This window comes from Alligator mississippiensis, chromosome 2 (genome assembly GCF_030867095.1).
Source record: "Alligator mississippiensis isolate rAllMis1 chromosome 2, rAllMis1, whole genome shotgun sequence".
Taxonomy (NCBI): Eukaryota; Metazoa; Chordata; order Crocodylia; family Alligatoridae; genus Alligator; species Alligator mississippiensis.
In genome coordinates this window covers 298542-315618 of record NC_081825.1, presented here as the reverse complement: position 1 = coordinate 315618, position 17077 = coordinate 298542, and the positions used below count along the sequence as shown (strand labels likewise).

Genomic DNA, 17077 nt, shown 5'->3' with positions numbered 1-17077 from the left:
TTTGGACCTGGCTGTACAGGCTCAGGCTGTGATGCCGGGAGAGCAGAGCATGCTCCTGCTGCTAGGGCAATAGGAGCCTGGGAATGTAAAAACAGCTGGGTAGTGGTAGCACACACCGGCAGCCGCAATTACTTCAGTGCCAAAGCACAGCTGCAGCCTGAGCTACGTGGTAAGAGAGCACCAACCTAGGAGCAGCTTGGGAGCTGTCGGCAGGACACTGGGGCCAGGGACACAGACTGACTGCAACACCGGCTGCATTGACTCTGGTCGAACGTCCCAGATCTCATTGTATGACAAGTGTGAGTCCTTGGGCCTGGGCACAGGCACAGGCTACCATGTGGCACACACTGGTGGGACTGTCCAGCCCTCTGGCTACCTCGCAGTAACTGCCCACATGCCTGCTCTCACTCTCCGCTGGAAGGGGTGAAGCTGCCTCCCATTGACCTCAGGGCAAGAGAGTACACATGGGGAGCTACAGTGGAGCAAGTTGCTTGAGTGCTCATGCCTGGAAGGTCCTTCCCTCTGTTCCAAGACATGTTTTATGCTGCCTGAGTGGACGCCCACTTCCAGGCATGCTTCCACAGTGAGAGCAGAAAGGAGTCACAGTGTGACTGAGAATCAGACCCATGACACATACGCCCAGACAAGAACTTCTCCCGTGCACCTGAAAACGGAGCACTGCAAACAGACAGCCTTGTTCAGACGCAGGTGCCGCATTAGCGGCACCCAAGCCCCAGGCAGAGACACCCCAGTAGAGACACCCCAGGGTCGAGACTCCACAGCCACAGCTGAGAGGGAGAGAGAGAGAAATACCTAGGCTGGTCCTGGGGGCAGCATGGTGAGCAGTGCCTGCTGCAGGGAGGAGGAGATGGAGCTGCTCGCAGTCTGTGCCATGGTCGTGCAGCCAGGTTTTGAAGAAGGTCTCCAAGCTGACCACGTCGTTCTCGAGGGTCTGCAGGTCAATGTCCATGCCCAGGATTGAGGTGTCTGCAGGAGGGAAGGAGGTACACTACAGAGGTATGCCCTGTTCTCTCCTCCTCCACCACCTCCACCCCCACACAATATTCAGACAGTCCCCAAAACGGGAGACGGGACCTCAAAAGCTATCGCGGAGCACGCTGCCTCTGCAGAGGGTGCAGCACAAAGCAGGAGCTGATTCCTTCCACCCCTACCCAGAGGTCTCACTGTTCTCCAAGGGCCATGCCCATGCCGTGGCCAGCAGCAGAGCTGTCTGCAGGGGCTTAGTCATGACAGGCAAACCAACCACTCCTACCTGACCACAGCTGCTGTGGCCCAGATTGTGAAGACTTTATCTCCGCAACTCCCATACTTCCTTCCTCCCTTTTGTTCATGCTGAAATAGCATCTTCTGTTAAAGGCCACAGCATATTTCCCGGTCGCAGGACCATTGCTCCCTTTGACAGATGGGTAAACTGAGGCAGGGGCTTGGCATGTGTTTCACAGTGAGTCAGTGTTGGAGCTGGAATTAGGAGCCAGGGAGCCCTGACACCCCCATACTTAGTCTCCCAGACCCCACTGCCCCTCATCAGTAGTCCAAAGCCAAGCACTGGCTGCCCAGTAGCTGCATGGGTACAAACCACCATAAGACAATAAACTTGCAAGCTCAGCCCTGGCCAGTTTCCAAGGAGGGAATGAGTAGGAACTTGGACTCAATAATGCGCTGCTCTGAGGGCAGATCTCCAGCTACGTCTCATGCCTAGATCAAATCCTGTGCACTCTTACACATGTCTGGAAAACCCACAGGAGTGTGAGCTGCCCCTCACACTGCCACCCCTCACACTCAGTACACTCCTCAAAGACAAGTCCATCAAAAACTGCTGCAAGAAGCACTACCAAAGGCTCCTGAACTGAGAATCAATGATGACTGATGAAACCATCGAACCCATCCTGCAGCATCCAGTCTGCTAACCTCTGAAGAAGTCCACCAGGTAATAAGACAGATGAAGAACAGGAACGCATCTGGCCCTGATGACACACCAGCCAAGGTCATCAAAGTCGATGGAGAAACAATGACCAACAGGCTACACACAGTTTCTTAAAATCTAGATGGGACACTGAGGACATTCCCACTGACCTAGGGAATACCAGTATTGTCACCATTTTTAAAAAGGGAGCTAAGTCTGACTGTGGAAACTATCAAAATATAACCCTCCTCTCCATCGCTAGCAAGATCCTCACTTGAATTCTGCTGAACTGACTGCTCCCTCTTGCTGAGGAAATCCTTTCTGCATCTTAATGTGGCTTCAGACCATCAAGAGGCATGACGGACATGATTTTTGCACCTGAGCAGATCCAGGAAAAATGCCAGGAACAACACCAGGAACTGTACATGGCCACTATCAATTTAACCACAGCTTTCAACACTGTTAACCATGAGGCTCTATGGAAGATCTTATTGAAGTTTGGCTGACCAGGGAAATTTACCACCATCCTAAGACTCCTTCATGACCAGATGACTGCCTCCATCCTATGCAGTGGCTCCAACTATGGAGCACTTTGCCCTTCAAACTGGAGTCAAGCAGGTCTGCATGATCGCACCAATTCTGTTTTTCTTCTTTCTTGTGGTCTTCAAGATGGTCATCCATGATCGTGTGGCACATGGCATTGTCATCAAGTACAAGATGGATGGGAACCTTTTCAATCTCTCACCTCCAGGCCAAAACCAAAGTTACATCGGTCTTGATTGTGGAACTTCAATACGATGATGATTGTGCTGCTGTTGAACATACGGAATGGCCTACCAGTGCCAACCCTACCAGTGTCTGGGACTGGCCCTTAATATCAGAAAAACAAAGGTGCTTTATAAGCCTAGTCCGTGCCAATCAACTCTCCCAACAAAGATCTTCGCTGACAGACAGGAGCTGGAGAGTGCCGGACACTTTGCAGACCTTGGCAGCCGTCTCTCAAAGAAAGCCAACATGGACAAGGGGACCCAGAATTGGATCCGATATAGATTTCATAGATTTCATAGACATTAGGGCTGGAAGGGACCTCGGAAGATCATCGAGTCCAGCCCCCTGCCCAAATATGCCAGCTCTGCCTTTGGAAGACTATCATCACGTGTTCAATGACCACATTAGGGCTCAAACAAAGGTCCTACTACATAAGGCTATCGTAACCCCAACTCTTCTCTACAGCTGCGAAGCTTGGGTGACCTGCAGGGACCACCTAAAAGGCAGGAACGCCATCACCAGCACTATCTTGGAAAGACATTTGGCATAAAGTGGGAGGTTCATCATACAAACGCCAGCGTCCTCACTGACACTAACACCACCAGTATGGAAGTGTTGATTATTCAACATCAGCAGCAGTGGATGGGGCACTGTGTGCACGTCTGATGTGCATTTACCAAAACAACTGCTCTACTCCCAACTCAGCCAAGGAGAAAGGACACGTGGGGGCCAGAGGAAATGCTTCAAGGACACCCTTAAGGTGAACATTGAGAAGTGTGGCATTGACACCACAAATTGGGAAAAACTAGCTTGGGACAGGTGTACATGGCAATGCCTTGTGAGAGAAGCTGCATCTTACTTTGAAGAAAACCATCTCACCCTGGAGGCAGAAAAATGACAGAAACAGAAGGAAAAGAAACAAGACTAGAAATCCATGGCCCGACCCTCCCTTTAACCACCACCTGTGGTATCTGCCAGAGAGTCTGTGGCTCTAGGATTGGCCTTATCCATCAGTGGACTCATCTACAACCCTTTACTTGACCCATGGAAGTGATCATCCTCAACCATGAGGGACTGCCGACAGCAACAACTGGAGACTGTTAACTCTTCAGCAGACAAAGAGCTGGGGAAACCAAGCTCCATGCTGAAACTGGGTGGGAGTGTCTACATGTGCATTTATGCCAGCTTAAATTTACTGTGCAGTAAGTGGGAATAGGCTGGAGTCTACATGTGCAGGCATTAAAGTGCATTAATGCTGTGTATGGACTGACTTGGGCCTAAAGTTAGCCCCAAGTCAGTCCACACACACAGTTACTGAGCCTGTTACTGAGCAGTAAGGCATCTACATGTGCATTACCGCTCAGTAACTAATTGGGCGTAAATTTGATACCTTGGAATCAAACTTGATTTATGCTCAAGTCGGCATAAGTTGCCATATTTGCTGCACAGTGCGGACGTGCATGTGTAGATGTATGCCCATACTGTGCAGAAATTTTTGTTACTGTGCAGTAAATGCTCATGTGTAGACGTGCCCAGTGTGGAGGAACATTAGCTCCTCAAGGCATGGCAGTGAGTGCACAAGCTGATGGATGCTTTTATCTTCCCTCAGATCTTGCTTGCCCTTCCCTTTTCTAGCAGCACTGTGCTGTCTATCATTGTAGCCCTGCTGGCAAGATACATGGCTCCAGTAAAAAGAAGCTCAGTGTGGCAGAAATGCCACCGTCGGTGCCCCTCTCCAGAGATCTGTCTCTGCCAGCCTGAGAGGCTGCTGTTCAATCCCTCAGGGTGGGGATCTCCCACCTGGTCTACATGACAAAAGCCTGGCGCCTGGGAGGCGATGCTCTGGTCACCTGGGCAGGGGGGAAAGCCTGGCCCTGCGCACGGGCCCAGGTAGCCAGGGATGCTTGGAAGATGGGTCGGCTTGTGGCCAGTATTGGCAGCTTCGATTGGACCAGGCTGCTGAGGTCAGAGAGGTTATTTAAGGGCCCGGGCCAGGAAGAAGGAGCCATTAGCCATGCGGTCATCCAGGTGAATCTGAGCCTGGCTCTCTCCTCATCACCGCATGCTCCAAGAGTGCCCTGCCTCCAGAGGAAACTCCAACCACCTCTGGACGATGCGAGTGAGTAAGCTACTCGAGATCCGATTAGATATTTAGCTTCAGTAACTCAGATGCGTTTAAACGGCTACCTCAGCCACCCTGGTTTGCTCTGTGGGAGTCCTCTGATATTCCTGTAATATTTCTATGATATTGCTCTACCTTTTACCCTGTTTCCGCCCTACCCCTGTCATCAATAAAGTTCTCCTTGTGACCGGTGTGGGAGACTTATTGAGAGGTGGGTCTAAATTATGCCGAGGAGGCCCCTTAGGTCTGTGGACTAAGGGAGACTTTCCTAAATAGCCCCTGACTTGGGGAAGTGCCCCAAGTGCCAGTATTGGGTCTAGGACCCATTGGACGACCAGGCCTGTGTTTTCCAAGGTGCGCAGAGCCAGAAGTGAGTCCAGAGCCTTGGATGGTGGCAGCGGGACCCCAGGCTAGCGGGTGTGCTCCAGGGAAGGGGTCGGCCGGACGTGGGGCACCCCAGGGAGGCACTCGGAGCCTGGAAGGTGGTCAGGCGCAGGGAGGTGGGCGGCTCAACGCAGGAGCGCCCCCTACTGGCCTGCCACACTCAGCACAGTCTGTTCCTAGAAAGTAATGCTGCAGGTGTCCATGCCCACTGTGTGGCAGCTGTCGTGAAATGCTGCTGATGTTCTTGAAGAGAAACGAGCTAGAGAGAGGCAGTTCCTGGTCAGCCGTCAGCAGTGCACAGATCAATACTGGGTGTCCCGGATCCGCTGAGGTGTGTTATTGGCTTCTGCCCTGTGAGGAATGCATTAGCTCTTTAGCTGTCGTGCTTGCTGCTTCCCTGAACATGCACAGAAAGGTGGCATGCTTGCTGGGACCTAAATGTTTACTCCACTCCATTTGCAGAGGGGTTGGTAATGCCAGACATTTCAGGGGCTGTTAGAGAGGCAGGGGAGAGGAGAAGCTATGGCAGTCCAGGCATTTCCTTCCCTGCTACGGGCTACCCACCATGCCTCATTCCTTATCAGTGTGCCCTCCCCCCGGTAATGATGCTGTACCTGTCTCTGCCACTCTCAGACCTGTGCCAGGCACCTGAATGCCAGGAAGAGGCTTTCAGCTCCACGGGCTTGCAACAAGGAAAGCGTCACAGAGCAAGGGTGGCCAGCTTGTCCCAGTTGCTGAATGACTGCTGCCGCCAGCAGCTCCTGCAGCTGCTGTACTGCTGCCCTCGCTGACATGAAGAGCTCCTCAGGCAAGGGCTTTGGGCCCTGTCCTGCTCCCCTGTTGTACAGTAGGTGCAAAGTCCTGCCATTCTGGTCCGCACCCCTGGAAGCAGTGAGCAAGGGTCCTGGACAGGGTGGCCAGGGAGATGCCGCCAGGCCTCTCCTCTCTCTAGTGCAGGTGGGAGTGGGAAATATAGAAATAAAGCACAGAGGTATTTGCAGTCTGAGGATGCTCAGAGACTCAATAGCTTTTAACGTGAGCAGGGACAAGATGAGGTCCAGTGGCTGGAAACTGAAGCTAGAGAGATTAGAGATTAGCAGCACAGTAATTGTGGCACAAATGCCACCGTCTGTGCCCCTCTCCAGAGACCTGTCTCTGCCAGCCTGAGAGGCTGGTGTTGAATTCCTCAGGGCGGGGATCTCCCTCCCTGGTCTGCATGACAAAAGCCTGGTGCTTCGGGGGAAGATGCTCTGGTCACCTGGGCAGGGGGGAAAAGCCCAGCCCTGCGCAGGCCCAGGTAGCCAGGGATGCTGGGGAGATTGGTCGGCTTGTGGCCAGTATTGGCAGCTTCGATTGGACCGGGCTGCTGAGGTGAGAGAGGGGATAAAAAGGCCCGGGCCAGGAAGAAGGTGCCCTTCAGCCATTAGCCATGAGGTCATCCAGGTGAATCTGAACCTGGCTCTCTCCTCATCACCGCATGCTCCAAGAGTGCCCTGCCTCCAGAGGGAACTCCAACCTCCGGATGATGCGTGTGAGTAAGCTGCTCGAGATCAGGCGAGATATTTAGCTTCAGTAACTCAGATGCGTGTTTAAACGGCTACCTCAGCCACCCTGGTTTGCTCTATGGGATTCCTCTGATATTTCTATGATACTGCTCTACCTTTTACCCTGTTTTACCCTGAATCAATAAAGTTCTCCTTTGTGACCGGTGTGGGAGACTTATTGAGGGGTGGGTCTAAATTATGCCGAGGAGGCCCCTTAGGTCTGTGGACTAAGGGAGACTTTCCTAAATAGCCCCTGCCTTGGGGAAGTGCCCCAAGTGCCTGTATTGGGTCTAGGACCCATTGGACGACCAGGCCTGTGTTCTCCAAGGTGCGCAGAGCCAGAATTGGGTCCAGAGCCTTGGATGGTGGCAGCGGGACCCCAGGCTAGCGGGTGTGCTCCAGGGAAGGGGTCGGCCGGACGGGAGGCACCCCAGGGAGGCACTCGGAGCCTGGACGATGGTCGGGCGCAGGGAGGTGGGCAGCTCAACGCAGGAGCGCCCCCAACTGGCCTGCCACAGTAATTAATCACCAGACCAACTTCCTGGGGCGTGTGGTGGATCTGCCACCACTGGAAATCTGAAAACTAGATTGGTTATTTCCTCACAGGTGGGCCAGTGGGAAGCTCCAGCCTTCATGCAAGAATATTTGGTTGATGTGACATGGCCAGTGCTGCAAAAACGACTGCTGTCTATTCTGTCCTTGAAATCTCTGAAACTACAAAAAACAAACCATGCTCCCAGCTCTCATTAGGAAGTAACCCACAGAGGCATCTCCCTAGGAAAATACCGCACATCATCCAGAAAAGGAAGAAATTAACTGAGTTGAGTTAGCTGGTATAAATGAAATGGGTGTCAGAGAATACACAGTAACCGTGTCCCAAGTACCCCAAACCTGGATTAAGAGTCGAAGAGCCACTGCCTGCCTCTCCCCAAGAAATCCAAACAAAGCTGCAAGAGCAGTATTTCCCCAGCCCTCCCCAGCTCTGAAACCAGGAGCCGCAGGAGCTAAAGAGGTCATGAATGCAGCGTACAGCAGGTGGAAGCAAAGCTCCATGTGTAGACACAGGCTGTACCGGGCAGAGGCGCTGAAGGCACAGACTAGATACAACCCCCAGCAATAAACAAGAAGGACAAAGTTATGTCAACGGTCAATTATGTGGTGTGTTTATGTTCAGTCTCCAAAGAAACTGCTACGGGAACTGCTAGGCACAAACTGCTTTCCCAGGCTTAAACACTCTCACTTCTGTGTCCCAGGTATCAGCTCTTACAATCCAGATGGTGCCACAGTCTCAATGATATTTCGTGGGGAGGTCAGGCAGCTGCCTACCAGGCTGGCCAGTGCATACCTTGTGTAGTGGGCTACAGCACAAGCTCCCCTTCCCCACCCATGTTATGGGGCGTTTCTGAGTATGGAAAAAAAACCCTCTGCATAATCTCTGTGCAATAATCAGTGCCCAAATCTCATCAGCAGCACCACGGAGGAAAACATGACATCAGACCAGTCTCCAACCTCATACGGCCTGTCCCAAGTGCCCCCACATCCACAGCCAGACTCCTAAGAAGGAAGCTAGCAGCACAACTATGAAGCGACTGTCCACTGCCCACATGGCACGGCTGCAAATGAGGGATGCTGTTTCCAAGCACAAGTGTGCAGGTTTCAGAGCCTGGAAGGAGAAAGGAAGCAGGCACCATTGACCCAACCAGCCATGTAGGAGACACAGCACCTGAGCTCAGCAAAGGGCTGTGTGCTGGAGGTGAGAAAGCCCCCAGGACGGCAACTTGCATAGTGTGCAGAATCAGTGAGTGACACAAGGACACCGAGTGCAAGGCAGCTGCCCACTAGGATGAAGTCCCTCTGCTCAGGCAGTATGGGCTCACATATCCATCACAGAGCTCCAGGGTTCAAACCCTCCAATGGCCTCTTCGGGGTCACCACAGCCCCTCAGGAAAACCCAGGTGGGCTGCGCCACATGCCAAGCCTCGCTGGCTCCAGGACAGGCTCACTGGCCCTCTCTGGACTGTCCTCTGTCTGAAATGAAGAGACAGGTGTGCTTCACCCAGCCTAGGGAAACCCTTCTCCAGCTGCTTGTGGCTGTGTTAGCCTGAGCAAGGCAAGGCACTAGTGCTGCACATCTCCCTAAGCCACCGCCAGGACCGTAAGCATCTTGGATGAAAATGCACAACACGTCTCCTTACGATCCTCCACTAAGCACAGCAAATCAAACGCGTGATGCCCTCGTGCTCAAAGCAGGGAAAGGGGAGGAGGCGGCAATGCACCCACCCCCTGTTCTGTTTTGCTTGTGAGATGCTTGGATACCAAGGCCATGGCTAAGAGATACAGCAGATGTAACCTGCCACGCAGGGGTCACCATCCACCTTGGCACCTGCACTGCGAGTCCCCTCCAGGCCGCACTGTGGTTCCTTCTCTCTCCACCCAACCCAGCTGCTGGTTCTGGTCTCCATCCTAGCTCCTGGTCCAGGCACTGCTCTGTCCACCTCCTCCAGCCCTGTGGAGTGTGTGTGCCAAGGACGATAGGAGGAAGAGTGACGGGCTCTTGTGAGAGAGAGATTTGGCTAGAGAGGACTCCCAGGACATTGCCAGCTTCTGGGTAGCCCAGTGCTGCTGGAGCAGGGGACCATTGTCCATCTTGCAGGTATCATACAGGCCAGCCCCAGGGGAGTCCCTCTGTGGAGTTCAGGCTTGCGCACACAATCCTATGGCTGCATGCTCCTCGTTGGCTGGTACCCCATGAGACAAAGAGGTGCCAGATCTACAGGACGGCTGAGTGCTAACAGTAACAGCACAGCTGCTGCCAAACCCAGCTGGAGCCGTGCCATTACTATCTACAAGGACTACAACTATACCAGATGCTAAATATGATGAAACATCAGGACTCCGGTGTCTCAGGTTGGGCACTCACGCTTAGGGATAGCTTCAGCAGCATGGGCTGTCATCACTGACCAAACCATGCTGATGTTCTGCTATGGAGATTTCCCAGGCTGCTGGGCTGTGCTGGTTGCCCCTGCCCCTGCTTTCTGCCCCATGTGTCGGGGGGGTTTTAAGCCTCCCCCAAGAGGTGCTGGTGCTGCTGCAGGCCAGGCTGGGGACGGGACTGTGCTGTGCCAATGCTCCTGCTGGCACCAATCCCGCAGGGTCGTGGCTGGAGGGTCTTGCCCCTGTGCTCAGGCTCAGCCTGACTGCACTGGGGGCAGGAAGGGATTTTACCTCCTACTCAGATTGATCCAGACTGGAAGGTTTTGCCTTCCTTTGTACCAGAGGCGTGGCCACGACCTGGGGTCTCTCGAGTTCATTGAACCCTCTTGAGCATATACTGACAGCATTTTACCGAGGCAGGACATTGGCCGCTATGGTCACCCTGCTCTCCCTGGGGCATGTTAGAGCATGATGTCTTGTGTTATCTCAGGGCTTACGCAGTCTTATGAAGAGTTAGATTCTGGATTGTATAAGATGGTTTGTTTAAGCGTGATCCTGCGTCAGGCAGGGGCTGGACTAGATGTGACCTCCCGAGGTCCCTGCCAGCCCCACGGCTCTATGATTTCCATGCTAGTTTGGTCTCTTGCCCCAGCTGCTCTCCACAGGGAGGCCGTTCCAGCCCCCCCTGCTCTGACAGTCAGGAGCCTCCTTCGCACCCCTGCTCACACTGAGTCATGCCCAGTCTCTCCCCACTTCTTTTTTCACTTTTCTCAAGAAAAAGGGCTAGAAACATCAAAGTGAGAGCTGGGACTCTTTTGCATGCCCCAAGGCAGATTTATGCAAAGGGCTCAGACCAGGTCAGGAGGCTGTCAGGGATCCACCCTTCCCTACAGTGCCCCATCACTCTGGCATCTGAATGTCCAGGCGGTCAGCGAGGGGGGAATGGAGGCAGAGGGTTGGTCCAAGACCTCTGCCCCACAGCACTCAGCATGCTCCTATCGAGTTGCCATGTCCCGTTCCCTCTCTGACAGGAAGGCCTGTATTTCTTGCCACCCAGATGATTTCCTTCTAGCTCACAAGCTTGGCAAACACTTTTAGTGGATGCATCAGCCTTGGAACCCTTCCCAAATGCATTTGTTCTCACTCACAATTTACGGCTCCACTGATCCTGGGGCACATTGAGCATTTCAATGTAAAGTTACCACAGAACTGCTGGACCTCAATCCCATTCCCTGTGCCTCATTATTCCAGCCCTAGTGGTAATGGGGCCAGTCAGATGGAGGTGATGGAGCTTGTTTTTATCTAATCAGGACATGTAACCATCACAAGGATAAGCATTCTCCCTGGGGCCTCCTTTTTCAAGAAGTGCAGAATCCAGTACAACCAGCCATCCCACTGAAAGGGAAGATTGCTTCAGGACAGGAGCTTTTGAAAAGCATGAGAGGAGAAGAGGGGAGAGTAGTTTGCATCATTTAGCAAGCCCGGGAAGGGCGCATTTGATGTTTTTGCTTGGGGCAACCTGTGTTAAGGTGAGCAATGCTGCAGCACAGGTGAGAGGGAACAGGCAGAGCACAAACCTTTGCTGTTCACCAGCCCTGCTCATGTCAGTGGAGTCATTTCCTCAACCCCAGGGAAGGCTGAAGAATGAACCATCAGCTGAGCAGAGACATGAAATGCTTTGTCAGAGGAAATATATGAGGGAGAAATGGCAAGGATAGAGGCCTTCCATTTCCTGGGCTTCTGGTACCAAACTGCAAGGAAGCACAAAATTTCTAAGTAGCCATCTGGTTGGTTGGCTGGCTCCGTGAGTCTCCTGTACTGTTTGCTATGAGAGGAGGTGGCAAAACTGAGCAGGGATTTCTGGCTCTGAAGTTTCTGGATGTTATTGCTGCAGTTTCCAATGCTGGGAGCACCTTGAGAAACTGCGTGCTGTACAGGTACAGCTAGACAGCTGCAATAACACGACACCCAGGCTCTGTTCACATGTGGATCCCTTCAGTGAAGCTGTGCGCTCTTGTGGGATGAAACTCTGGGACCACATCACCCCAGAGGCCAGCACCCAGCCAGTGTGGCCCAGAGAGTGGGAGGGCAGCTATAAACAGGTAGGACCAGGGCACTTGCATGGACTCAGCCCATTCCCTGATCAGCCTCGGGTGGTGGGGCTCTTGGTGAACCCAGGCTATGGATTAAAGCTGTCCCACTAGGGAAGTGCATTTCTGCAAACCTGCTGCCTTTCCTTGGATGAGCGGAGGGGCCAGCATCTCACGAAGAGGACAAGGGGTTGCTGCACTGCTGCCAGATGAATGACTGCATCCTGCGCCCTCTGTGCACTCACCATTGCTGCTGGCCTCATCCGCAGCCTGTGCGCTCCACTCCACATCCACATCCACGGCCTCAGGGATGTCTCCCCTGGAGATCTCAACGACCTGCAGTCTCCGCAGACACACCAGATCTATGTCTTTTAACCCTGCTTCCAGCTGCTTCACTATCTCTGCTCCAGCCTGGCTGGTCACAACTGTAATCTGAAATAGAAAGTGCAAAGCCTGGGCCATAGCTGCCTGCCCCCAGTGCCTGCCTGAATGCTGGGACATCAGCCTGCTGTTTCTGAGCAATGAGGGTGTCCTTACAGGCCTTCTAGGATGGACATCCTCTGCATCTGGGGCAGATGCAGAGGCATTTGTGATCTGTGATTTAATTCAAGCCCACTTGCTCTGGGGATCAGAGTTTTATCACTGCAGCGGGGTAAAGGCATATGCGGAGGCTCGCGTGACATCCTGTGGATGCAATAGATCACCCCCACAGCAAGTCACTTCCCCCTACGATGAGGAATGGAGAGGAATGCTGGGAGGTCCCTGGGGGCAGCACCTTAGGTGGGGCAATAAGCTACTGCCAGGGGCTCCAGGGAAAAGGCTGGGCTGAGCCACTGCACCCTGCCTCCCTCCAGCTGCTGTTTCTTGAGAGCCTCTGGGGTTTTCTCCTTCTCCTCCTACTGCCCAGAGGAGACACAGATGTGCTGCTAGACTATCAGCAGAGCACTCCTCAGGTGTGTGCTGGCCTCCGTGCTCCTGGCCAGGGCAATGCCAGCTGGGGACAGGGTCCTGCTGGTGGGCTGGCCTCCCTGCTCCTGGCCAGTCAGGGGGAGCAGCAGGCCTCCTCAGCTGGTGTAAGGGATGGGATGGGATGGGCAGGAGTCCCTGGGCCAGGTGGGAGCTGGGCAGGCAGGCACTGATGGACAGCAAACAAGCAGCAGGACATAGAGACAAAGCCGCAGCACCTGGCTCTACATCACGTGCTGCTGTTGCAGCACTTGCCACGTACGCAGCCAGACACATTAGTGCACCTGAGTGACGGCTGGTCCCTTCCCTGTGGCAGAGCAGGGTGCAGTGACGAGCACGGTGGACATCAGCTAACAAGAGATGCCCCTCTGCCTGCTGGGGCTGCTGTCCATCGCTACTGCCCTGCACCGCCTGGCAATGCCCTGGGGATGGTGAAGCTTTGGGGTAGTTTCATAGTTGGTAGGGTTGGAAGGGACATGAGCAGATCAAGTCCGACCCCCTGCCGTGGGCAGGAAAGAGTACTGGGATCAAACGACCCCGGCTAGGTGATTATCTAGCCTCCTTTTGAAGACCCCCAGGGTAGGAGTGAGCACCACTTCCCTTGGAATTTGGTCCCAGGTCCTAGCCACCCTGACAGTGAAGTAGCGCCTCCTGATATCGAGCCTGAATCTACTCTCCATCAACTTATGGCCGTTGTTCCTTGTTATTCCCTGTAACAGGAGTGCCCCTTCAGGGTCCATCTACTGGTGACCCCGCCCACCCGTTATGGGTCAACCCCCACCTTCTCGCCTGCCATGCCTTGTTGTTGATTGATTAATAGATGTAATTAAGCGGGAAGCTGCCCATTTTCTGCCCCGATGCCAGGGGGCACTATCTGTGGCTCCTTTTCCTCCCCTATACCACAGCCCAAGCCTTGCCAATGGTACTGATGTTGTTTGGTCTGCGCCTTGTTATAATTTAGCCCCCTTGTCTTCCCTGGGCTCTCCGCAGCCCCGTCTCACACTACGCCCTCACTGGTGCTCGGGGTCCCCTATGCTGCCATGGGTCTCCTATGAGGCCTTCTCCTTCCCCTAATAGCCTCACCCAAGCCACCGGTAAAACAGCAAACAAAACACAAGCCCCTGGGCTATAACATAAAATCCAAACTGCCTGGCTATAACATCATTCACCCTAGCAGGGAATACTCCGTCCCTCAACAGTGGCAGAAGCAGTTCCTGCGGACAGGCCTCTCCCCTTTGGTTGCTCTGGGAGAGCTCCTTCCCCCTTGGGGGCTGGCAGGGAACTGTCCTCCTGGCCTCAGGCCTGGGACTTATATGTGAGCCAGGCCCTGCCCCTTCCTGTCAGCTGACCGCTGCAGGTGTGGGCCTCCAGTTCACTCTGGTTGCCCTGATAACCCACAGCTGGGGCTCCCTACTCACTGCTAGGGCTCTTTCCCTAGCAGTTTCCACTCTTTATAGGAGCCAGGCCCCTAAAGTGCCCTGTGACACTCCCGGTAGTGCTCAGGGGAACAGGGACTCTCCCATTGTCTGCTGGTCCCCCTTGACCAGTTTATAGATGGCCACCAGATACCCTCTCAGCCTTGTCTTGTGGAGATTGAACACGTTCAGGTCCCGTATCCTCTCCTCATAGGGCCTGCCCTGCTGCCCCCTGATCATGCGGGTGGCCTCCTCTGGACCCTCTCCATGCTGTCCACATCCCTCCTGAAATGCAGCACCCAGAACTGGACACAGTACTCCAGCTGCGGCCTGACCAGTGTTGCATAGAGGGGGAGGATCACGTCCGTGGCCGTGCTCAAGATGCATCTGTGGATGCACGACAAGGTGTGGTTGGCCTTCCTGACTGCGTTCCCACACTGTCAGCCCATGTTCAATTTGGCATCAATAATGACTCCAAGATCCTTTTCTGCCTCTGCGCTGACAAGAAGGGAGCTCCCCAGCCTGTAGGTCTGCTGCTGGTTCTTTCCCCCCAGGTGCAGCACCTTGCACTTGTCAGTGTTGAACCCCATCCTGTTCTCATCCGTCCACCCCTGTAACCTGTCCAGGTCCAATCGCAGCCCATTCCTCCCTTCTAGCGTGCCCACTTCCCCCCACATCTTAGTGTCATCTACAAATTTGAACAAGGTGCTTTTCACCCCCTCGCCCAAGTCATTGATGAAGATGTTGAACAGTGTGGGCCCAAGGACCGAGCCCTGGGGGACCCCACTGCCCACATCCCTCCAGGTCAAAAATGACCCGTCCACCACCGCTCTCTGGGTGCGGCCCTCCAGCCAATTTGCCACCCATCTGACTGTGTAAGCATTGACAGCACAGTCACCTAATTTTTTAATGAGAATGGGGTGAGAGACAGTGTCGAAGGCCTTCCTAAAGTCCAGAAAGACTACGTCCACCGTGACACCTGCGTCCAAGGCTTTTGTGACCTGGTCATAGAAGGCCACCAGGTTGGTCTGACAGGACCTGCCCTCAATGAACCTATGTTGGTTGCCCCTGAGCCTAACCTTCCCTGCTGGCCCCTCGCGGACATGCACCAGGATAACTCTCTCAAAGAGCTTCCCCAGGACTGAGGTAAGACTAATGGGCCCGTAGTTTCCTGGGTATCTCTTGAGGACACAGCTCCTGTGCTCCTGTGACTCGCTGACATGAGGGCGGGAAGGAAGGGCTCTGCATCCACAGCCTCCCATGGTATAAGTGCACTCTGATGCCTGTTCCTGCCTCCCCTGGCCTATTACTCCAAGAGACGGCAGGTAACTTTGACTGTCCTGCCTTGCACGTACCTGGCAATTTAACTAATTTACTCCCTGCTGCAAGGGGCTTTGTGAAAGGTGGGGGCAGCAGCTCTGACCCTGCAGAGACAACTGCTCACTTTGGAGGCGGCTGTCCCTGTTGCACTAACAACACTCAGCAGCAGCTCCTCAGTCACGGGGGGTCTCAGCACCTGCCCCAGCAGGCTCTGCTGTGAGTGAGGACAGCTGTTTTACCCCAGGAGCGCAGGGCTGCACAGGCAGCTTGGGGCCAACAAGCACAGTCCTCTGTTGCATACCACATCCCTTTCCTGGACTAAGCTGGTTCCTCATAAAATGAAATGGCCCCTGGTGGTGTCACTGCTCCAAACTCAGGTGGGGAGAGGGGCTGTTCCAGTGCCCAATTACTCTGGTGGCTGGGGACCTTCTTCTAATTTCCTGCCTAATTTCCAACTAATTCCTGGACAGCTTCTCTCCATCTGTGCTAGCGCTGCCAGCATCCCGGAGCATATATGCAGCTCTTCTCACTCTCTGTTTCTCCCCCCCATCTATTTACAGGCAGCAGCCACTTGCCCACAGTTTGTCAGGCTTTACAAGCCACACTTTTCTCCTCTCCTCTCCTAAGTCCAGTTCTCCACCCCTGGATCCTCCCAGCTGCCCCCTTTCTGAGGAACCAGCTTAGGCATCAGGGTGCACTTGTGTCATGGGAGGCTGCCCCTGCTCCAGGCTGAGTTCAACTCTCTGGGCTGGGGGTGACCAGCTTGGCACACACTACTGTCGGCAGGGGCCCGAGGAGCCCTGCACCTGGCCTGTGGCACCAGGCGGCTTCGGCAGCATGCTGGCAGTGATGGGTTTCACCGCCAGCACATCCTGGATCCCAGCTGGGTCATTCCAGCCTGACCATTGCTCGAGGGTCATTGCTGGCCATCACACCGGACCTCACCCACCCCAGGGCGAGAGGCATGTCTCTGCACCCGTGCTTGGCCAGGCTTTCTGTCCAGAGCCTGTTTCTATGGCTCGGCCCCATGGCCAGGACAATCATTCTGACCGTGCAGGGCAGCCTGGAGCAGACACAGCTTTACTGAACATCCCCACAGGACTCTCCTGGCAGAGGTCGCAGTACGTCCTTCCTCCTGGCAATCGAAGCCCTTGCAGAGGCCACACAGAGCAGCCCCCTTTGCCTCTCTGCAAAAGAGCCTTCACAATAGTAAAAATAGCCATGCAAATGAGGTGCAGCCTTCAGGCATCCGGCAAGTCGCCAGCGTTGCTTTCATGCCACGAATGCTGGCTACTTTCGCCTTGGCTTAAAGCAACAGTTTCCCCATTATCACCACGACTCCACTACAGCCTATGCTATCGTTGCACTTGCTGCTGTATGAGTTTAAAGTAGCTAGGGGCATCCAAACGTCCTACAATGCTCCATCCCACGGCTGATGACTTGTGCCAGCCTCTTGTGCCTCGCGGGAGCAGGAGCAGGAGCAGGCAGCATCGCCAGTTCCCTCAGCATCTTCTTCCAGCTCTCACAGGAGGCTCCGCAAAACCCCATCTGCCAGGGGCATTTCCCAGTATAATTATCCTGCTGCTGCTGCTGCTCCAGTGACTTTCCAG

At 54.2% G+C, this 17077-nt stretch overlaps 1 protein-coding gene across 1 annotated transcript in view; it reads right to left on the bottom strand.

Moving 5' to 3' along the window:
• M1AP (meiosis 1 associated protein) overlaps positions 1-17077 on the bottom strand; it is a 58519-nt gene that overhangs the window by 7529 nt on the left and 33913 nt on the right. Inside the window, exons 4-5 of the mRNA XM_059723440.1 lie at positions 12012-12198; positions 814-987 (exon numbers count right to left, since the gene is read on the bottom strand). Of these exons, the coding sequence (XP_059579423.1) occupies positions 814-987; positions 12012-12198 (361 nt within the window). The remainder of the gene's footprint in view (positions 1-813; positions 988-12011; positions 12199-17077) is intronic.